At 39.5% G+C, this 24,192-nt stretch overlaps 1 protein-coding gene across 1 annotated transcript in view; it reads right to left on the bottom strand.

Annotated features, from left to right (window-relative positions):
- Positions 1-5,987: 5,987 nt before the first annotated feature.
- PEX26 (peroxisomal biogenesis factor 26) overlaps positions 5,988-24,192 on the bottom strand; it is a 120,997-nt gene continuing 102,792 nt past the window's right edge. The window contains exon 5 of the mRNA XM_044088467.1: positions 5,988-6,644. Coding sequence (XP_043944402.1) covers positions 6,541-6,644 — 104 coding nt within the window. The 3' untranslated portion in view covers positions 5,988-6,540. The remainder of the gene's footprint in view (positions 6,645-24,192) is intronic.

Consider the following 24,192-nt stretch of genomic DNA (forward strand, 5'->3'; position numbering starts at 1 on the left):
GTCCCTTTAAATGCTTTATTGTACTATAGCACAGCCATAGGGATGGCGCACTTGTGTAAAATCACTGCAATGGGCTTGTCTCTGAATGAAAAATGGTTATCACATGGTGTTGGGCTGCTCGTTTTAGGGTTTACTACTTGCAGTAACCCCTTCTGAATTCCAGAGTGAGATATATTTGTTAAGCATGAAATAACCTGGTAGGTGCCACTGCACTGACATTTTTAATTTATGTGCTGTTTAACTTGTAGCAATGTTTGTACAAGTTACACAAGGTATATGAGCTTTTAGCTATGCATTCATTTGTTGGTGTATTTTATGCAGCTGAAGGAATTGCTGCTTTGTAGCAGGATGGTCTTGCTTTATTCTTTCTGCATTTCTCACAGGGTCTTTGCTCCCGTGTCTCAAACAGTTTGTTGTGAACACAGTTATGCATTCCAGAAAAAATCTAAAACTGGTGTTTTAACATGCCTTTGTAATTTTGTTAATATGCATAAATTCAGTCAGTCATATGGAAAAAGTGCCCATAGAGATGCATAAGTATGCTGTTAACATGTGGCCATTTATCATATTTGCCACAAATATTCATGCTTTTGATTTATATATATTTACGCTTGATACAAAGCATGATGCTGTTTAAAGAATGCTGCTAAATAGGGTGACTGATGAAAATTTAACTGTGGCTTTTTTTTCCTTTCATTTTAGGAGTGTTGAACACAAACAAGCACTACCCTTTCCATATTGAATATTAAAGAAACTAGTACAATTTACTGAACTGCCGTTATCAGAAAACTACAAGAATCGTTTCTTTACTGAAGTTACTTGGAATTATGCTTTTGTCACAGTGAATGAGAAGCACTTAATTACTGAACAAGTTAACAAAATCATGATTTCAGCTTACATATGCGTTCCATTGTGTGGAAAATATACTCATGCAATGTTTTCTATTTGTACTGGCCTGTAGTTTTGGATTAGTCTTCTCTTTAACTGTAACATTTTGAGAGGTTACTGTAATGTGATGTGTTTTAGCTGAGTCACAGTGTAATGAGAGACTGTAGAGTTTTGCCCATTGAAATCACGTAAGGTGAGCTCACAGAAGTTTACAGTCACCATTTTAGAAATAAATGTTACAGATGTGCACAGCTTATAGGTTCCCTGCATAAGGGTCAGACTGCTGTTAGAAGCACTGAATGCTGTGGTCACCACCACCCTAAACTGTTGGGGGTTCAGCCTTTTAACTTGAACATGTATATTTAAAGCAGAGGGGGGCTGTGATCACTCATTCTGCTTGCTATCTTCATATGCTTTTTTTGTGCTGTAAACAGTCCTAGTCCCTATCACAGCTGCTCCTTTCTCATTTCACATTATTAAGATCCCCATGGGGCTCAACATCTATGATTGTTGTATTAGATGCTGGTGGTGTCAGTACATACCCTGACATTATTCTTCAGTTCCAGTACAAATACACTATTACTTCTGGTGAAGAGGTTTAAGGTCTGTGTCACATGCAACCCACATTTGGGTAATATGCCCAGTACCTGAGCACCTGGCAAAAAAGGGGTAGGAAGGACTGGCTTTTGCTCTGTGCACACCTGTTGAAGCAGTGAAATGGATCTTTCTGCTACAGCAGCACACTATGACAGAGATATCCCCAAGCATGTAGATCAGTCATACGCCAGTCATGAAGACAGTTACAAAAGGACCAACAGTGTATGTAACAAATGTTCAGGCATGCAGCGCAACCACTGGTAGAATGTGTGTTGACATATGGATATCTACACAGATCTCTCAAGAACTCTTTTTATGTTTAAATTTAGTGAGGCCAACATAATCAGATTTGTAAAAATTTAATATACAATGAACTTCAACTTCATTATGTGCCTGGTACAAAGCAGCTGACAAATTAATACAGAAATTTAGTGATTCAGTACAAGTAAATAACATATCTAACAACATTACACAAATCATATTAAAACAGTAAAATATCCAAGGTTTGCGTAAAGACTCAGTGCTGAGATGTTAAACTAAAATGTGACAGCCAGTAGTCATCAACCAAAGACCAACATCAATAAGTGTTTACTCATCTCTTAAAGCTTGCCTAAGTGGGCGAGCCCCACAACCAACCTAGAAACAGGTTATATATGTAAGGGCCTTGATAACTCAATGCCAGACAGCCAACAGATTCCAGATTGTACAGTGGAACCATCAACACACCTTGTGAAGAAGAATGCAAAGGTCTAGTAAACGTATACAGGAATAACATGTCTTGGTGAGAAATAGTACCTAACACATACAGCTAAATGAACCACAACAGACCTTGTATATTAGCTGTTTGACCAAATAAACCTCATAAAACCTTGTAAATCATATATTTGACTGATAACCTGTAAAGACACAGTGTAATGAGGTGGAATTTTGAAACTCCAGTAAGTCACTGGGCTAGAGAGCTTTGCACAAGTTATATGCATGCAGATTCTAAGTTTGGCAGTCCTAAATATAGGACATTGCAGTGGTCAACATGGGAGGGCATTAATGCATGAACTACATTCGGAAGACCATTAGATGGAATAAAATGCTTGATATCGGTGATGTTCTGCAGGTAGAAACATGATGACTTGACAACAGCTGAAATATGGTCCTTGAGCATCTGTCGCCAATAACTACCCCAGATCAGCTGAAAATAATACATCAGCTGCAACACAATGATGCATTGCCTCAATTTCTTCCACTAAATTTTAAATGAGTTTTAAGCATCAAAAGTTTACCTATGTTCTTTAAGTTGAAAACCTTTTGATTATAGCTATATGTTTGTTTTTAATTTCTATTTATAATATAGTTATAAACTTATACATCAATTTATTTACATGTTATAAAGTTTAGATGAAATTTAACAGTATTCTGGGAAACCTGTTAGTGGTCTTTATTTATTTATTTATTTTTTTATTTATTTAACATTTGTTGAGCGGGAAAGTACGACTAGGTTCCACAGATCCTGTTTTCAGCGGAGGCCCGGGGAGAAATGTTCCAGAAGCATGTCTTTAGAATGTGGGAGGAAACCAGAGTACCCGGAGGAAACCCACGCGAACGCACGGAGAACATGCAAACTCCACAAAGAAGGCACCCCAGCCGAGAATCGAACCGGAGAACCTCTTGCTGTGAGGTGACAGCATTAACTGCTGCACCACTGCGCCCTATAAAATCACATGGTTTGGTGTACATGACTTAAGTAACATTTTCTACCTATTTCAGCTTTTCTGAAGAAGTGTTCCAAGTACGTTAAGGAAAATAAATAATTAACAAACTGTATGTCTAACATTCCATGTTTAGATTGTTTTTCTTTTACATATACTGGGTGGAATATTTGTGGTACTGCACAAGAAAGACTCCACCATCATTCCCTCACTATTCCAAACCAGTTTCATCTCTTCCTCTACGAATTGCATCACCCCAGGCAGGGGATACACCCAGATCTGTACCTTGCAAAATACAGGTACTGTATGGCTGGAATTTCCTCTATGACAGAAGGGTTAATGAGATCCTTAGATATTCTGTGACAGAATTTCATTACCTGTTCCTAGGATACTATTATTCCACCTGAGGACTACTTGGTGGACCTGCTGAGTCCCCTCTGAAGTTGCCTGGCATTACAGCTCGACCAGTAATGCAGGCAGAGAGCCCACCTGCATTATCACAGCTGCCTTGCAGGTGGAGTTGCAGGGCCATTTAACTGTCTTGCACAGCAGCTTCAGCTGTGTGTGGATTGTGCTGCTGCAAACAGTCTGGGATCTCATCAGGCACTGTTTGCAGTACAAAATCCCTTATTCAGGTGGAGATTTTGCTTCTCTGAAATGATCCGCTTATTTCAATGGACTACTCTTGCTTTAGGGTTATTCACTGGCTCCCTTTGCCAATGTACAGCTTCAAAGTGTTTTGGTGTTGCAAGCCAGATTCTCTTTTTGGAACTGTGCATAGGGTTCCACTAGTCGACACTGGCATATGCTGAATTAGGGATGCCGAAGCCCCAGGTTCTGGAATTTGGTATGGAGTAACTAAGTTCTTTTGAAATACAGCCCACTATTTTATACACTTAATATCTTGGGTTTCAGCTTTTGGTTTTGTTGAGACAGTTTCTAATGACCATGTAGATCTAATGGTGGCAACTATCCATAGCTATATCTCTAAAACAGACCTAGCCAAGTAAAAAATTTTGCGCAAAAGATTAGGATACTCAGTTATAACATTTTAGGAGCAGAGAAAATAGAAAAGCTATACGCGGAATTTCTGATTGCCAATCTATCAGTTCCTAGCAATGCTCCCCGCCCCTTTTTTTTACATATTAGTCATCAATTTCAGGGAAAATATTGGTTTTAAGTCTTATGTTATAAAAAGAAAATATATTTATGCTTTAATGAATTATGTTTTCACCCCTGAGAAAAATGCAGAAATGTGCAGGTTTCTTGTGAACTGAATAGAAAGATATTTGCATTGGACAGTGTGTGAAATTATAATTTGAAAGTCAGTATCCAAGTTGTGTTTTGTGTTTTTAAAATACAGTACGAGCTTCAGCTCCCTTCATATACATTCTCATTGAAATATGCCCCTTGTTGGAGAGTACGCCACCTATGACCATGAAGATGTCACATATACATTAGCCACAATAATGTACTTCACCATGTTGCTCTGAGGCACATATACTATCTCCCATTGGCCATATCAATAATCATTTAATCATATAACTGCCCTTTGCTTTCAAAAACAGCCACACTCCTAAAAAGAGAACATGTTTCTTTGCACATTTCTGATATACCTTTGTGAAATAAGACAGTAAACTCAACAAGGCATTTCAACCTGTTGTTTAAAGATACTACTAAAAAACTATATCAAAGATCATTCAAAAATGATCATGTAGCTGCTCTGTGCTTTCACACACAGCCTGCTTTCCTAATCACAAAAGATAACCACTTTCAGCATACTTCTGGAATTTTAGATCGTCATGAAAGTGAAAGAATGAATGACCACAGTAATGTACTGTAACACGTTGCTTTCAAGTACACACGCACTATCCCTGCCCCCAACAAACCATATCAAGGATCATTTCTATGTGATCATGCAACTGCCTCTTCAGACAGAGAGCTGTATCTAGTAATCATCACAGATGTGTGACAGTCATGAAAGAGGAAGTGATAATAGCCACAGTAATGCATTCAAACCTTTTGCTGCTGTCATTCATAGCTCCCCCCAACCTAAATCAGTATAAGACAAAGAAAAAAATGAATGGATTTCCGCTGTGGGCAGCATGTATTATTACAACTGCCCACAGATGTACCTTGTTTCCTGCCAAGAGATATGTAAAACTTATACCTACAAAAGTAATTTGTTCCAAAAGTTTGGAGAGGTCTGTTCCTCTTGACGTCTATTGTCAAATGATTACAGATTGTCAGGTAAATGTTGAAAACTGATGCTTTCAGCAAACAGTCTCAGGTGCTTAGCTTACATAGTAACAGGTCATGATATGGTTAGTTTATGTCCTGTTACTATGTCAAAACAGCTGAAGAAGTCAGGCTACAGAATAGTATGACCAATTACTTCCAGATTCCATTTTTTATTTGCTGGGAAGGTGCAGGGAATTACTTCATTAGTAGAATTAATATACTGGTGCAATTATTACCAGTCTGATGTCCTGGATATGTGAAAAAACATAATTTGCAAATTGTGTTTTACTGATACTAAAGTAAAAGAAAAACTAAAATCGAGTTATCTTGGGACTAGCCTTTCTCACTTTTTTCCCAATCCTGAGATTACTTAGGGCATGTTGTTAATGGATTAAAGAAAATGTGAGATGGGCTCTCCAAAAATTAATAATGATAACACAAAGCAGCTGCAGGTCAAAAAAAGCCCACTACTATATACTAGCAACAGGTACTTTTCTGTGACAAATTATAACAAGTACATCATTACAACAGTGGTCAAGTACCACAGGTGTGACTGTGTGAGTGATTCTGAGTGTTTTTCTTTATTTCATATGCAAATTTTGACATACTCCATGAATGGATCTTACATCCTTCATGTTTCATTTTTATAAACAGCAAAAAAGTCAAAGAAGTTTCCTGAAATCCTTGCATTCCAAACACTAACATCAGAAAGTATCTGATGGCTGACCAACTGAAAATAACGTACATGTCAAAACTAATTTAAAGTCTTGCAAAATAAATGTACTAAAATGTGCTGCTGTATCCGGTTATCTTCACTTAATGCACAGAAAACTGCCACATACCTTCAACAATATTAATTCAAGTTAAAATTAGTGCAGAAAATATCACAAGAAGTAAAATAATTTAGACCAATTACTGGTCTCTCTCAGCAGAAACAGTTCATCAGTCTAAAATGATGTAGATCACTATTTGCTTTGCAATTGTGCAGCATTTCATTCAACAGTACAGGACTGCAGTATGCAGACAGCGTTCCTGGACAGCTGTGTTCTGCTTCTCATATATTCAAAGGTCTGAGTTAGATGAGCATTTCAGAGTTCACACTAAGCTCAACTCATTGTTTGACTCTGGCCAGGTAATATGGAGCAAACATGGCATTCCATGTCTGTCGGAAAAGGTGCAAGAGTCTAGAAATCCAGAGAAAACTGTTAGGTGACGCTGCAAGAGAAAACAAAATGGATAAACATTGGTAAAGGCAAATTTTAGAGAGATGCACATTTTTTCACAGATAAAAAAATAAGTTAATGGCCATTTGATTTTCCCTTTCTCTCACACTCTCCTTTCTCTCAGTGTTTCAAAAACAACTGTACATTAATGAATGCCAAAATAAAACACCTTAGTATGGAATTCTTTTTTGGCCTAAACCAGTTATTTTTTTCAACAGTTCTTTACCATCATCATACCAAGCTGAAAATAACAGTCCATTAATAAAATGCAGATACAATGTCTCATGAAACAAACCCACTAAACTCATCTTGTTCTACAACACTAAAAAATAAAATGAAGACTGAACACTTTGGAAACATTAACATGAAACAGTTTGTTACAATGGAAGCAGCAGTACATATAATATCAGAACTCATGTTCATAGTAACTTGTAGATTTAAAATGAATAAACCTATCTAAGACATTGTTTGGGCTGACCAACTTTTACACATCAGTTAGCATCTCACTAGCAGACAAGCAGAAAGTCTTGGTAACAATTGGGATAGTCCGACTGGGCAAAAACCCATTTTTAGAGGAGGCCCTGGGAGAAAAGCTCCACATTACATCAATACAAGAAAATGAACATGAAAAGTAATGTTTATTATGAAAGCTCACAGAACAAGAACACAGTCAAGTACTGTTCAAGTTTGTGAGCAAACTCATGGTTGAAAACATGAGCCCACAACCTGCTTTCATAGATGTAGATTTTGGTATTAAAATGTCTCGGGCTTGATTGCCACTCACCAAAAATTATAGTTGCAAATGCAAGCACGAAATCCTGATTCAGAATCCTTCCTGATATAGAAGTCCCTGGTTCCTCTAAGCACAACAGCCAGAAATTCTGTTTATGCAGCCCAGGTAGGGGCAAAAGTAAGGTCCATAATGCTGCCTTCTGAGTAATTTCCTATAGATAACTTACTAAATCTACAGTACCAAGCAATCTTGGTAGTTTTCGGGGAATGACAGTTCCAGCAGCTACCTGAAGCCATACCATGTTTCTTGAAAAGCCTTAGGAGAAAAGTGCTACCACTGATTTATCAACATAAAAAGTGTAAAAGCTAGCATGGGGTATCTCTGAATACCCTTTACGCTGTCCTTGCTGATTCACACAGCAGTGTGGAGATTTGGATGCCTGCAAACCATTTTTGCCAGAACAGGGCACTCTCCTGCCTGGTCAGTAAATATTTACTAAAAAGCCTTTGTGGTATGGTCTAGTAGTGAGTAACAACTTGAGTTATAATGGAATAGCAGCTGTCATGTAGGGCAAAGGATTTCTAAGGTATTCCCACTGTATACTGACGTCAACTGTAAATATATCCAAAACCTACCACTGGCAATACAACTCCTGCCCTTGTAGCTTTGGTATCATTGGAATACAGCTGTTCTGGGATCTAATACATCCTGCCAAAAATAAATCTCACAGCCAATCCATTCCAGCCAATGAAAAGGTGTGTTATTCATCTGGAATGCATGGTTATCTCAGATCCTTTCCCTGGTACAATTTATGTGGCTACATTCTCTTCCTTTCATCCCTTTCAAATCTGACAGTCCTGGCCCCCTGGGTCCATTTTAAGCCAACCAGCAGCTTTATAAGTACCCATAAGGGGGAGGAAGAGTTTTAGCCTGCCTTGGTGTAACACAGAATATCTGGTAAGCCTAGCCCTCCCTTGGTTACTAGGCTTGTCAGTAATTTGCTTCAAAGCTAGGGACCCCCCCCCACCCAAAAAAATATATAGGATCTTATGAATTTTTGACGGATACAAGGTTTTATCTAGGAAGGGAATATGACAGGACAAGAACAGGGATTTTGCAAACAAAATACTTTAATAGCTCGGATTTGGGCTAGGAAGGGTAGCATCAACTTTTTTCCATCTAATTAAATCTTCTTTCAATATTTCTAGGAAAGGTTTTACATTCAGCCCGGGGAGCAGCCATATATACTTTGCATAGATAATGACCACATATTTCTGTTTTTTCACCACTGTTAACATTTTTGGGGTTTGTAACTTAAACTGCTGTTCAGCCCACCCATTCAGTGGTAGCAAAGTGCACTTTTCCCTGTCTAGTGCCAGCACCTAAATATGTGCAAATTTCTCCAGGCCCTAAAGAGGGATGATAATTTTTGATATGGATCCCTGACCCATACAACCCTATCAGCAGGACACAAAGAAAAGGAGTATGTTATCTTAACAGTTCTCTTGGAAAAAGGGGGACCTAACCCTGTTTCGGTAGGAATACTATGGGATTCTAGGCAAGATGAAATGTGATGTTACCCTTTTGACTCAAGACAGAGTACAGAAATAAGTCTAACAGCTCCTTGCCAAACAGTACCGGTGAGGCCACATACAACTACCAAGATAGCATCTGGGTTTGGGGCCTTACCTTTAGAAGGGAGAGCTCTCTCCACTTCCTCAACAGTTATGAGTCCATTAAGATGCTCTAAGTTTTCTGCCAGTCTTCAGCAGGCTGACTGAGTTAAGAAATCTCCAGATTCTGGTCCAATGTTTTCCATTAAAGGACTGGTACAGCTCTTTATAGACCTCAGTCATGTGGCAGGTGATACTAGAAATATATTAAGGAACCCTTGCCTGGTCTCTAATTACCATGATACAGCCCCCCTTTTCCTATCCTTAATTCTTTATGCTAAAAGTTTAGGAGGTATACCCCCCCCAAAAAAAAAAATCAATTTTTTTATCTTTCCATGTGGTTAGCTGGTAATCTTTTTTAAGTCTTGTAAATTGTCATATGTCATTAGCAGTCTGGTAACTTCCTATCTTATATCTATGTTTGATAATCCAGCATTTCTAATACAGCTCCAATAGTTTGACCTGCTAGCCCTCTTCCTGTTAATGAATCTTACTGCCAGAAATTTAACGTCCTTCTTCATACCTTCCTACCTGTTCTCTCCCCCATTTGTCCACAGCTGCCTCAAGCAGGAGTCCTGCAACGCCTCCAGATAACCCCACTGCACCATTCAATATGATGGTATCTAAGTGTCAAGGGCAGTTTGGGATTCCCCACTGGATATGTCAAGCATATCCACCAGAATACCACTGTGGTCAGAATGAATTCTGTAAATATGTGAGCATGACAAAACTCTACCTGTTAAAGCTGCTGACATAAAAATATAATGCAGTCTGCTTGCACTGCTGGCTATCAATGTTAAGTAGGTAAAATCCCTCTCTTCAGGGAGCAGCATACTGTGTGTATCATTTAAACACAAACTTGACACCAACTGATTTAGGGCTGAAGTAATTTTTGGCAATCTAAGCCAATTTCCAGAATCCTATCAATAAATGGGTTCACAGGATCACAGGAGTTACAAGGCAAATGATCCTCAAGGACATTTCTTTCCTGCCAGTACCTACACTTAAGTCTTGCCTCTCATTTCATGGAAGGCCAGGCCAGTCATACTAAGGGTGAATTTATGAACATCCATCCTGTTGTCCATCTCCTTTTATTTATTTTTTTGTAATGCAGACAGCAGATCACACTACTTAACTTGGAGACAAAGTTGGTTCCAGAGAAGGGTTAGGTGCTGGGTGACAAATATATCCCTCCTCTTAGTCTTATTTATTTGTTGGAGTAGATTTAGAACTCTAGCTCTAGTGTCAGCTAGACTGTTTGACTTACTAAAGTATACCAGTTCTTAGACTACTCAATCTCTTATAACCCTATAAGCAAGACACAGGTCTCCCCAAAGAAGTCTATATGAGAATTGGATTAAAGCCTCCATTCTTTGTAGTTTACCTCTTTAAGGCACCTTATCTTTTTATGGTCTTCCCAATTATTTGATATAGTTTGCAAGGTTCAGACCAAAGATGGCACTATATTCAACAATGAGGTTAATCAACACTGAGTATAAGTAGGTGAGCAATTCTTTTGTTCTGGAAGAAATACCTTTTGCTATGAGCTGTGCAAGGTAAAAGGATTTCCTAACCACCATTGCAACATGGTCAAATGTAAGGAAGCTGTACACCTATGTGCCCAGGTCTCTCATAACCTTTTTGTTCTGACGTGTTGTGTTACCTATACTATAAGATGGAGCTGGAGTTGCCTACCAAATGTTATAATGTATTTTTTTGCACTGAGCTTGAGCCCATTTTCAGTACGCTAGCTATTGACAAATGTAAGCTCCTGCTGGGGTACATGTATGTTGGGGGACTTTGTGACTCCCAACCATCTAATCATCTGCAAACTTTGTTAACCAAAGATGCTCACTTGGTAAGTAGAAATCTGAGGTTCCAGCACAGATCGCTGTGGAACTCCATTTGTCATCTTATGTTCTCCAGCCACACCCCTTACTCTTACTGTGCAAGTCCTGTCTCTATGTCATCTGGCTACCAATCTAACAACATACAGGTCAATGTGGAGCTCCTTCAACTTGCTTATTATATTTGCATGTGGTATAGTATTGGATGCCTTGGTGAGATAAAAGTTCACTGTGCGGACAGCTTGTCCACAGTCTGCGGCCTAAATAACCTCTTCAAAGAAGTACACAAGGTTCATTAGAGAGGGTCTACCCTTGACAAAGCAAAACTGCTGGGGGTAAAGTCAGATAAGATTGATGATAGTACAGTTGATTAGGTCAGCTAATAAACAAATCATGTAGTGAAACATCAGTCCAGTTGCTATTTGTACTTCCATAAGTTCATTATTTATTTTGACAGTGCCAGTCTTATAGCCATCAAGAAACACGGACTCCTTCAGACTTGGATCATATGGTATGTTACCAACCCATCTACGTTTTCTTTTTAAATAGTCAAGCCTTTGGATCTTCTTAAAGTGATAGGTAATTTGTTCCAAAATGTGGTCATTCTATGAGTTAGGACTGAGGGACTGCATTTGGATTAATGTAATTTAAAACAGAACTGTAAGATGTTATGTTGGTGGCTTAATATACTATTATACAGACTTGTATCAAAAGTTGCCTGTAAAGTTGCACCTTGATATTATTCTGAATGGTAAAATCAGTTCCCCCCTTAGATATCTACACTGTAGGTTCATAGGTAGATACTAGGCTATCTGCCCTAGGGCATTTATAAGCCTAGCCAGAGTGTATTTGGCTTCCGCCTCCCTATTAGATTAGCCTACTGTGCCTCTAAAGTAGGTCACAGAAGGTACCCTTTTAAGATTAGTTTACTGTGCCTCTGTCTAGCAGGGACACAGGAGAGATCCCAGGGGTGAATTTGCAATTTCCCATCCACGCGTCCATATTTCGCTTGAAGAGGGTCAGTGAGGGGCTATGTCTAACATGAATTGGGATTCTATTCCAGAGTGAGGGGAGCCACTGGGAAATTAATCTGTCCCTCCAGCATGTCCTATTTATTTTTGTGCTGAGGTTTAGGTCCCTGGAGCGTGTAGCTCATGGTGTACAAGTTAAGGGTTTTTCATCCTTCCTTGTAATTAAGTTCGGTTAGTGACTGTATTTTCTTGGGGAACTTTCTTTGGACCATTTCAAGGTTCCTTAGTTGTCCCAAACTGTAAATACAAAAAAAAATATTACTGTATTCCAGAGTTAGTCAAATGTAGGTCTTGTATAAATTGATGAGGCAGTTTTCATCCCTAGTAGCACGATTTTTTTTACTGTGAATCACATTTGTTTCATGGTCTTACCACATATTACTTCTGCATATTTGCTAAATAAGAAATTACACGGCATGGATTCCTAGATCTTCAGCTACTGTCTGTGATTGTAAAATGTTTGGTTTCCAAATATTGCTTTTGCCAACACAGATTATGTTGCTATTTGTCTATACTAAACTGTAGACCACTTATTTTTGCCCACTCACAAGTGGCAGCCATATAGGTCACTGATGTTTTTAAAATCTTTTTCACAAGAAATAGAAAAAACAATTTTGCAATCTTTAACATACTTGCTGATCCATCAGCTTGTGTCACATGGTATTAAGAAAACAAAACAAAACACTGGTCTGAGAAGAGAGCCTTGGGGACACTCACACTTTAACAGCTAAGTAATTTGAGTGTATTCCTTGCACAACAACTAAGGTTAACAGAAAACAATCTAATCAAGAATAGATTAAAATGAAATTTTAATCTCGGACTTTAGTGCTACTGAACGTGATAGGAGGCAAAGGCTTTACCAATCTAAGTATTTAACCCCCGATGTCAATCCTAGGTCCAGTGCAATGGATACTTGTTACATTTGTATCAAAGAGCTTAAAATTCAACACTGTAACGCTGAGCTCCCTTTTATAAACTATGCTAGCTAATGTCAAATAAAATTATATATTTTATCATTTTGTTCAAAATATATTTATGAGGCATTTTTCAAAGCATTTACTTGAAATGGATGTAACACTAATTGAGCTGCAATTCTTCACATGAGTTTTATTTCCTTTTTTTTTTAACTAGTGCAATGTATATTATTTTCCTGGATGGTGGTACAAATCCAGAATGAAGCAGCTTGCTACACATGTAAAACAAAAGTTGGTTGGCTGGTCTCCCTTAATATTATATAATACAGCTGGAATGTTATTCAGGTCATTAGATGCAGTCTTGTTACTTTTACCCAAAGGTTGCCTAACTGGCTCAAGAGTTGTAAATTTTGTCATAGGTTCATAGGTGTGTACTAGGCTAATGGCCCTGGAGCCTTTACAAGCCTAGTCCATAGAAGTACCCTGACATCATGCCGCCCAACGTTAGTTCCCAGTGCCTCTATCAAGTAGAGTCACTGGAGTGATCCCTGGGGTGAACTTTCTATAACCCATCCACTCATCAAGATTTCTCTTGAACAGGGACAGTGAGGTGCTCTGCTTGACATATATGGGAAGTCTGTTCCAGAGCATGGGCAGTCTCTGGGTGAGGAACCTGTCCCTCCAACATGTTCTGTTGATTGTGGTAATGAGGCTGAGGTCTCTGGAGCATGTGGTGCAGAAGGATTGGGATTTCTTTAGCTGTAGCATTTCCAACAGAGCTGGGTCAGACATGACTTTGTAAGTCAAGCAGAGATCACCTCTAAGTAGGTGATATGAGACAGAGAAAAGCTGAAGTCTTTTGAGTCTGTCCGTGTAGGACATGTGTTTAATGCCTATTATCCTCTTCGTGAGGTACTTCAGTGGCCTCTCCAGCTGTTGCAGGTGTCTAGTGAGGTACATGCCAAATGGGGTATTACACTCGATGAGTGGTCTAATGAGGGAAGAGTAGAGAGAGACGATGACCTCTTTCTTCCTGGATGCAAAACCCTTGGAAATGAGATGTGCCACATAGGACTTTCTGACCACAGTGGCAATGTGGTGGTCGAAGGAGAGGTTGCTGTCAACCTGCGTCTCCAGATGTCTTATAACGCCTTCAGTGCTCAGTGGGCTCCCATCGATGTGGTAATTAGTGGGAACTGAGTTTTTACCAAATGGGATGAAGACGCATTTTGTTTGGTGTTAAGCTTAAGGCCACGGTTTCAACACCAGTCATTGGACTCAGTGAGGCCTTTCTGTAGGATGTCTGCATCATGTAGGGAGTTAATAATGGCTCCCAGCTTGCAGTCGTCTGCAAACTTGGTTAGCCAGAGTCCCTTTGTGTTGGCCTGGACTTCTGAGAAGTAGATGCTGAACAGGAGAGGACCCAGGACAGATCCCTGTGGGACTCCACTTGTGACTGGTCAGCAGTCTGGCTTGGAGTTCACTACTTTCACACTGTGTGTTCTATCAGTGAGCCAGTTTGCAACCCACCTAGTGATATAGGGCTTGATGCCTAGTTTGGTGAGTTTATCAATAATTCCTGAGTGAGGAAAAGTATTCTAGTCTGATATCTGTAAAATAGCGATGTTATAATGAGTACAAAAGCATATGAAACACCTAGTAAACTTAGTGTCTTATTTTAGGTTCATCATTAATTCACCATTAAGCATATAAGTATTTTTTTTTCAGTTTTGCTTGGTCAGCTGTTAATTTGTTCTCATATTTAATTTTTGTCTTTTTTGATTTAAAGTTTTAATATTTTACTAATCATATTTGGTTTCCTTTTGCTGGTGGTTTTTTTTTGAGATTTTTTTTTTGCATATCCTGAAAATGAATTTATTTTTCTTAGATAATCTAATAAGGACAGTGTTCCACTAAAAAGGTCTCTTGCTAATACTGTTGATATTTTTAGTAGTGACAATCTTTACTACGTTGTCAGTTAATAACTTTGCTAGGATTGTACTGTATAGCCATATTGTGGTTCACAACATACATGACTACATTGCCAATCAGTGTTACCAATAAACAACTACAGTCCTGAAAATTCATCAAGACAAACTTGTATTTTGCTCAGTTGTTAAGAGTGAAATATGCAATGTCAAATTCAACTGAGTTAGGGTCAGCCATTCCAAGAGGTAGTTTAACTATAAGATCATGGATTAAAGCAGGAACATCAGTAGCTGCAATGTCTGGAAGATTTTTCCCTCATTTTATCATTAATAATTGATATAAACCATTATATGAAAAAATAAAATAGCAATAAATTCCTTAGAGTAGTAATTAGTTGCTGTTTAGTCATTTGAGTCAATTTCTCAGTAGTTAAAATTCCCTAGTAAGAGAGAGTGTTTTTGAAATCTATATTATTGCACACTTTTGTAGATATTCTGGGCAAGCTGTGTTAACCATCCTAGGTGAATTACTTACAGTTCATAACTTTTCAAGCACTTGTGTATGTTAAATATCATACATTTAGTAGCATTATCAGACAAAACCAAAGCAGACTTCATTGAGATGTGAATTATTAACATAACCCCTGCACCCAGGGAAGCCACAGTACTGCAGCGGTAGCATTGTTGCCTCACAGCAAGAGGTTCTCCCGTTCGATTCTCGGTTGGAGCACCTTCTGTGTGGTGTCTGCATGTCCTCCCCGTGGTCGAGTGGCGTTCGAAAGACATGCGTAGAATAGGCGTGCCTTTGTTGAAGGTTGGGCGTCGAGCTGGCACCTTGACACAGTAAAAAATCTACTGCCAATCAGCGGACCGTAGTTCTACTGTGGCGACCCCTAACAGGGAAAGGCCAAAAGAAGAAGAACCCCTACACCCAGGACTGTCCTTGGGCCTACTGAGCATGAGTGCAATGCAGCCTTCACTTGCCACTGTAATCTGCAGTCCAAAATCAAAACTAATAAAAGGTCTTCACTTTGAAAATAAAAAAAGCAAATACTCTTCTACTTTAAACTGTAGCATGTTGCTTACTCCAGAAGTAACAAGTACCTTGCCACAGTCACTACCACACACTGAGCGTTTCAGCTGTTACCCCAAATAAAACACAGGCATTTCACTAACAAATGCCAGTACTAAACTACCATCAGCACCTGATGATTGCTACTCCTGGCAGCTTCAGAAAAAAGGAAAACAAAGTCTGTACCATGAAGCCCAAAAGGGAAAGAAAAAAAAGTTGTACTCTGAGACAGTAGCAAACTGCTTGAAAGCTGTTTTATACAAATGTAGCAAAAGTTAAACTACTGAACACTGACGGGCCTTTTTTTTTTTTTTTTGCAGAACATCCCTAGTAGATTTTGCTCATATTTTTGCCTTGCCCATCATAGAATTTTGATTTCTGCTTAGTTACAGTCAGGTTGATAATACCAGACTATATAGTTTCGTATATCATATTGTTCAGAAAATATACATTGATGCAAAACCTGTTGTTCTATTAAATTTTAAGTGAATTACATTAATATTTACAAAAGTCCCTGATTTTGAACATTTGTACTTCCATTATTTTTGCTACTGTCCAGCATTCTTGAGCAAAGAAGTTGACAAGTATGCTAAAAATGCAGTTCTTGGCATTGATAAACAAATGCCGATACCATATCATTACTCTCAAATGTCAAGAATTTTCCAGAATGTTCACATTTTTTGCCTCATATTTTTGGTCTATTCCTCATAAAATGTGTGTTTTTTTTCAGCAAACAACTGAGAATAGAAGAGGTGACACTGGGTAATGGCAGGATTGTGGTTTGGAGGCCCTTCAAATAAGTCCCAAATCAGACTCTGCAGTTGTTATGGCATGCTTGGCCCCCACCCCCAGAATGTTCCCTTAAGCATTCATACTTACTAAATCTTATGAATCTTAAGTGTCTTGAGTTCCATGATTCTGTTACACCAATATGTTATAATTTTCTACCTCAATATGACTTATTAATTCCTCATATTTATTCCATAAGCTCTGTGCATTACAGTAATAGCACTTTATAACATTATTAAGCCCTTCATTTCATGATGGTTAGTGAATCGGAGATCATTATGAGGATTTTGATTGGGTTGCCAATCATAATGTATATACTATGTGTTCTCGACATGGATGCCAAGATTCCCCTCTCGAACTTTGCTCTCCCCATGTGAATTTCTAGGCATCCAAGAAATTCACCTGGAGAGCAAAGCTTGAGAGGGGAATCTTAGCATCTATGTCGAAAACAGCTCTTTGCAACCAGAGAGCCAATCATAATTCTTTGTAGTGCATGGAGATGTATCCAATTTATGTACTACTAGCTAGTATGTGTTGTGACACTTTGAAATCCAGTAAAACAGTGGCAGAGTGGGTGACATCCTTACAAAATGCTCTGTGTACTTTAGCGGACAACAGGCCGAAACGGCATTTGAAACTAAACCGTTTCATGTCCTGTTGCTGCTGCTTATTCGTCACTGCTGCATGCTTTAGTGCATGCTCAGTGTTAACAGCCTGTAGGGGGTGCTTAACAATTAAGCTCCTCCTCTAAGCATTGTTAAGGTTGGGTCATGCGTTGTAGTAGCTCTGAACCTGGATGTAATTTAACCATTTTTTGACAGTAATCACAGCACTCCATGCACTACAAGTTTTGTTATCCTAAAAAACTTGAAATAATCAGAGATTTCCCCAGTTATAAATATGGGCCTGTAATGACTAAGATGCAATTTGTCATGTAAGAGCATACAGTCATCAAAATTTAAATCTTCCCAAAATTTGAGAAATTAAATATTATAGACTGCACAGAGCTGCCTCAACTAAGCATGGATCCATGGGGGCTAAGGTTAAATTGTATTCAGTTAATGAAGCTAAAATTCTACGGGGAAGGCACACGTTTTCTACGTGGCCTCAAATGCAGTACCCCCTTGAGGGACTGGTGTACTGAAGAATGCGAAGACGAGGAGGAATCCAAGGGAAATCATACAAAAACTGCTCTAAGGTACACCTTAATGGAAGTGTAAGAATGGTTACTTGTCAGGAGTTCTGACAGGTACTGTAGGACTGGTGTCTTTCTGCAGTCTATGGGGAGACAGAAGACCCCTTAATAAGCACTGCAGAGAAAAACATTTTCATTTGCTAAATAAGACTTTCTTGTTGGGCTTTCTAGCTTTCTGGCTTCCTGCAAGATATATATTACATCCTTACTTCCTCACATGGCTGATCCTTTAAAGGTATCAAGCTGATAAGGTTAGTGCTGCCAGCTTCAGGCTCTTCCAGCTGGAATACTCTATGGTTTTCTCAGCCTGGGTGAGGGGTGTGTATAGCTGCAGGTACAGGACAGAGCCCTCTCATACTTTGAATCACCTGGGAAAGCACTGGCTATCAGAAGGACTCTGTATCTGACCATCCTGATCTTCTGAAGTACCCTTGGCCATAGGAATATGGATAGGAAGGCACAGAGCAGGCCTCCAACCATGGGAAGGCATTCATTGTTCATACCTTCTAGCATGGGAATCTGGAGTAAATCTCCCTAGCTGGTAATTTTTGACCAAGACAAAGATGTACATCTCTGTACAACTGACTAGAACACTTTGGGATCTAGTTCATATATGTAACTGCTAATGCTGGCCCTGATTAAGTTTGTGCCCAAGATCTGGATTGAGCGGATGTAAAAAGCCTGGAGGTGGAAGCCTAGTTTCAGCAAGCTCCCCATATGAATACAGCAGCCTGTACAACTAGTAAGATCAAGTGCCTCTTTGTTTATAAACTATACCACTATGGTGGTGCTGTCACACCCTTTGACTTCCTGGTAGAAGTGATGGTCTGGATCTCTTATGACCAGACACAAGCCCGGCATCTTGTTCAAGCAGATGTGCTTGCACAACATGCTTTTGTTCCATTTTTCAGAACCTTTAGTTGGTCTAAATGTGCCTTCTGAGACATTTATGTTGAAGGTTTGCTTCCCCTGTGGAACTACAATTAGTCTGTCCTGGCTGAACACTATATGCCGGGCCCACAAAGTAAAAGTAACATTTCTTTTTTTTTAATGGAGCATATGACAAGAATCAAATGATGCGGGCAGCAATTCAGCTGCTATTATAGCAATAACCCACGCCTGGGTGTGGGTAATGCGGGATTTAACAACGGTTGGCATGGTTTGGTCCCGAGGGCGAAGCCCGAGGGACCAAACAAAGACAACCGTGGTTAAATCCCGCATTACCACACCCAGAAGTGGTTATTGTTATTATAATGACATTATTTAAGAAAAGAAATAATTACTTTTCTTAAATAATGGCATTGTATAATGCCTCTTTGCTGCCCTTCCGCAGCTGTCTGGTATTCATGGGCGGTTCTGATGTACTGCGATGCCTACGCAGTACATCAGAGTTGTGCAAAAGCAACGGAGAACGCAAGATCTCCGTTGCTTTTACTGTTCAATGTTAAATGGGTTTAACATAGAGACAGCTTTAAAATAAGCAACGGAGATCTCCGTTACTTATTTTAAAGCTGTCTCGCATGTTACACCCATTTAATATAGCGAGACAGGTTTAAAAAAGCACGGAGATCGCAAGATCTCCGTTGCTTTTACTGTGTTGCTATGTTAAAGGAGTTTAACATAGCGAGACAGCTTTAAAAAAGCAACGGAGATCTGCGTTGCTTTTTAAACCTGTCGCTATGTTAAACTCTTTTAACATAGCGAGATTAGTAGCTTTATACTAACAGAAAAAGTCCAGGCGACCGGACCTTTTTCCGTTAGTATATTGAGGGATTTACAACGGGCACGCTGGTTGGGCTGGCCAATCAGCGTGCACGTTTTAGAGGAAGAATTGTATAATAGAAATTCTTACGGGATCACTGGATTTTCCTCATAATGGTTCCACTAGACTACATATAATAAAAAAAATCAGTTCCATCATCTGCTGTAAGAGATAAATGCATAATAATAATAATAATAATAATAATAATAATAATAATAATTATATTAATAAAAAAATTAAGTCCCTCCCCTAGTTACAGTTTAACTTCCACTAGTACCGGCTTGTATAACATGTGCTTCCACATGTCTAACCCACAGAAAATGCAAAGCACCACTGGTGCAAACATGGTTATCAGGGTCCTTTCAATGCATCAGCTGCAGCCCCACTGTTAAAGTTGGCAATCAATCTGTCACTCTTCTCCCATTTTCACCATGCCACCTCCTTCACTGTCTAGGCTTCTAGTCAAACCTGAGTCGATGGTGCTTTATTTCTCTCTGCAAAACTATCTTACTGGATTGTACACTGCCACCCTTGGGAATTTATTCAGCCCTAACAGATCCAAAAGATGTCTCCATAAGCCATCCATCATTCAGAATACGAAGACCCTGGAGTAAGAAAACTTGACCATGCCTTCTCTGTTGGACTGTTTCTACAGCTTTATAAGCAATCAGATGAAGCACCAGCTGTTGACTTGGTTTGGTTTTGATTGACTTTGCCTACCTATTAGAGGTCAAGCTAAAACAATTCCTCTTGAAATAATAGCTTGCCCTCCCAAAACAGTGCAAAGGGCAGAAATAGGAAGGGGAAAGGGCTAGAAGTACACTCAGTACTGGCCCCTAGGCTCCTGAGGGGAAGGGCTTCCACTTTATCCTGATTACTTCTTCCTTGGCCACCGAGGTCATACTCTTTAACCTCATCAGCACTGACTTGCTATGTGTATTCAGGATGATGCTTAGTTGGATAATTTTCAGTTATATCTAGGAAAGGGTGAGTGAAATAACTGCATCACTATATACTTTTGCCCTCTTCCTACAGTTTTCTGAAGTTTTAAGACTAAGGGCCAAAACAGAAATTCTTGCCCAAGGACAGTGACAACCCCTGGCCTGTAACATCCTCTTGCCCAGTGTTTAAGCAGACATACCTTCACAGTTTCTGCCAAAATGCCACTGTAACAGACAGATAGTTGCATTCCTCTCCCACCTCCCCCAAATTATAATAATGTGCACAACTACGTATGCAAATAGCTAACATTTTAGACAAACTGGGCCACTGACAATACAAATCTATCACACAAATTCAGATACTGACATTTATTATACATGTAACTGCAAAATTCTCTTTTTTAGTAAAATGCGTTATTAGTCTTTATACCATGGATTAAGTTTGCACTTATGGTTTTACTAATATACATATAGTGATAACAGTGAAAATCCTTGTATTATGTGGATCATATGTTATCTGCGATTATTTTGTTTACACTTGCTACAATTTTCTTGTACTACAATATTGTACTTATCTTATCTTGCAATGTGTTGCTGCTGTATAGCCAAGGCTGTGTTTGAAAATAATTCTCAGATCCATCCACTTGTCCAGTTAACAAATGTAAACTGTATATAAACTTAATAAAATAACCACATGTAAGGGGATGATTACCTTCTATGAAAACATTCTGTGTCAATCTGCATACTCTTTTCATTAAAGACTTAATAAAAAAGTGCAGCTGCCATGTTTTCATTTTGTATAAAGAGCTCAGCATGGTACCTGATAATGTGCATTTGGAAGTTTATAGCTCCAAACACTGGAATAGAAGAAATGCATCATTTTCTTCCAGAAGTGGTCTAGGGTTTTTTTTGTAAAATTAAGGATGATATTCATTCCTTTTACCACCTTAGACTCACCCCTTGCAGCTGCTAAACCAAACTGCTGGGTGTGCTGCTTGGACAGTACAAAGATAATTATAGGCCTCTTGTACTCTTAAAAAATCTACCTGGGTTCTTGGTAGAAGGTGTCTGGGAATCAGGTTATAGGGACACCAACTCAAATCCATCCTTGTAGGTGTTAAGAAATCAGGAGGGCAACCAGGGTCTTGTGTTCTTCCACACACAGTAGGTCAAAGTACTGTATTTTACATTTGGAAGTATCTTTGTAGCTCCATCTGAAATGTCCCTACATGATGGTTATGTAGCTCAGCAAAACAGCATCCTCATAGGAGACCCAGAAAAAAATGTTTTCACATACTTAGCATCATAGCCCATTGGAAAGAATACTTAGAAAGAGTACATCAAGTCCTCCCTTTTAAGTTTTAAATAGGAAAAATGGAAGTGGGAGACTTGCTCCTTTTCTTTGGTAGAGGGGGTCCCCAGTACAGAAGTTGTGATGGTGGAGATTGCCCCTCTGCCAGACCACAATATGCTCCTCCATAAATCCTATAGCCAATAGCCATTTAGGCGGTCTCCCACAAGGCTGACTTCTAGGCCCCAGGTGAATGGCATACCTAGCTGGCAGATGTCACAATTCCTGCCAGGAGTGGCTTACCAAACTATAAAACAGATCTGACTCTTAAGTTGATAAGGATGATTAGTATGTCTATTATTTCACAAATTTCAGGATAGTGACCAACATTTGAAGAGCAGACATGCTTCATGGGTACTTAGGAACTTGCACCTGGCCTAAGCATATCAGAGACCTCCTCTGCAGCAGAATATACAAATCCTGCTATCTAACTATGAAGGGAACAGGACACACAGAGGTTCTGTAGAACTAAGGTATGAGACCACAGTGCACAAGACAAAATATCTTCTGTCCAAAGTCTACAGGCTTCAGTGAGACTGGCAGGGTCTTAAGGCCTCTCTTTCCCTGCCTGTGCACTCTCTACTGACTTTTTAGGTGAACCCATCTATGAGTTTCTTACTCTGAAGACCAATATCTGAAGACTCTCCACATGTACAGCTGTTAGCACTTTAAAAAGTTATTTTTTGTTTAATTTAATTGTTAGGCTAACACACTCAAGTGCGCTAGCCGTTTTATAGCATTTACTGTTTGTTACTGTAGCTTTTTCTCCTTTCTCTGTAGAAAAAAAGAAAAAAAAAACAAAAAAAATCCTTGTTTTCCCACTTTTCTGAACTGGAATAGTCCAGTCTTCAGATTTTGCTGATCTCTGGGCTTTGTCTTAGTTCCTGTGCTATCCATATCCTTATTTGGATAAGAGGAAGCTTCTTTGTTCACCAGTGAGAGTGGGGAGCACTGAGCAACCTATTTGTCCCTAGAAGATTGGTTCCAGTCCAGCAACTTGTAGTTTATTGGCCATTTTGGGTCAATTCCTGGCTCTTTTCAACCCCCTGCTATAAAGCCCGCTTTTGCGCACTTTAGCGCGAATTAGCGCGAAGTTGCTCATAGAGCAGCATTGGGCAGTGCCGGTTAATCAAGTTTCAACTATTGCTGGCTCCGTAAAGTCTGCTCTTCAATTTTTCCCTTAGAACTGTTCTACTTGCAATCTAAACAGCCTATACTCTATCTGAAAAGCTCAGCACTTGCTCCTAAAGCATTTTTTATACAGGTAAAGCACTCAAACAAAAGAAAGTACTTCATTCACCTAAATTCCCTTGAGTACCCATTTCCCTATAGGTCCTTTCTGACTCAGTTACACAGCAATCTTTTTCACTATTTCTAGCATGTCGAAGGGTCAGTTGCTGGCGTCCTCTCCTGTTCAGCTGGTGAATCTGGGAATCTTGAGGCAATGTTACAATTGCCTCATATACACAGACAACCCTCTCCTCCTCCCAACAAATACAAATATATGCGAGAGATGCAACTATATAGCCAAACTGGAGGCTGAGCTCTCTCAATTCAGTACTGGCAAGACCAGTTAGGAGGAGAAGATAACCACGCACACCACAAACCCAGTCTCACATAGAACTATCACAACTGCAAATCAAACACATAAACACACAAAAACATACTAGGAGGCGCTGATTAAAAATCTACCAAAACAACAGAGGCCTCCAAAGCAGACACCCAAGCAACCACCACCTCAAGACATAGCACATGCAACACATAGTTCACAAAGTCAGTGTGCTAAACAGTCGCAGCCCTTAAGGCCAAACAACATGCCAGACACACTTGTAATAGGTGACTCCATAGTCAGACACACTGACGTCCCGCTCACCAGACTGAACAAGGAAAAGGTCACAGTAAGCTGCCTGTCGGGAGCTAGAATCCGCCACATAACACAAGCACTCAGGTCACTCCACAGCAAGTACAAATATGACTCAGTCATTGTACATGCCGGTGTGAACAACCTGAGACGTACCTCCCTGGACTACATGAAAAGAGACATAGAGGAGCTCTCTGATTATGTAGCCCAGGCCGGTATGACCCTGACCCTGAGCAGCATCTTACCCTCACCAAGAATGATGCCACAGTACAAAGACAAAATGATCAGTTTTAACATTTGGCTTAATTACTGGTGTCATTCTAAGGGGATCCAATGTCTGTCTGCTTGGGATGACATGCTTGACAAGCCACGCTGCTTCGCAAGGGATGGCTTGCACCTGTCACCCCTGGGCTTCCAGATATTGGCCAAGCCTCTTGCCACCC

Source organism: Protopterus annectens, chromosome 11.part0 (genome assembly GCF_019279795.1).
Source record: "Protopterus annectens isolate FY-2018-M chromosome 11.part0, PAN1.0, whole genome shotgun sequence".
Lineage (NCBI taxonomy): Eukaryota > Metazoa > Chordata > Ceratodontiformes > Protopteridae > Protopterus > Protopterus annectens.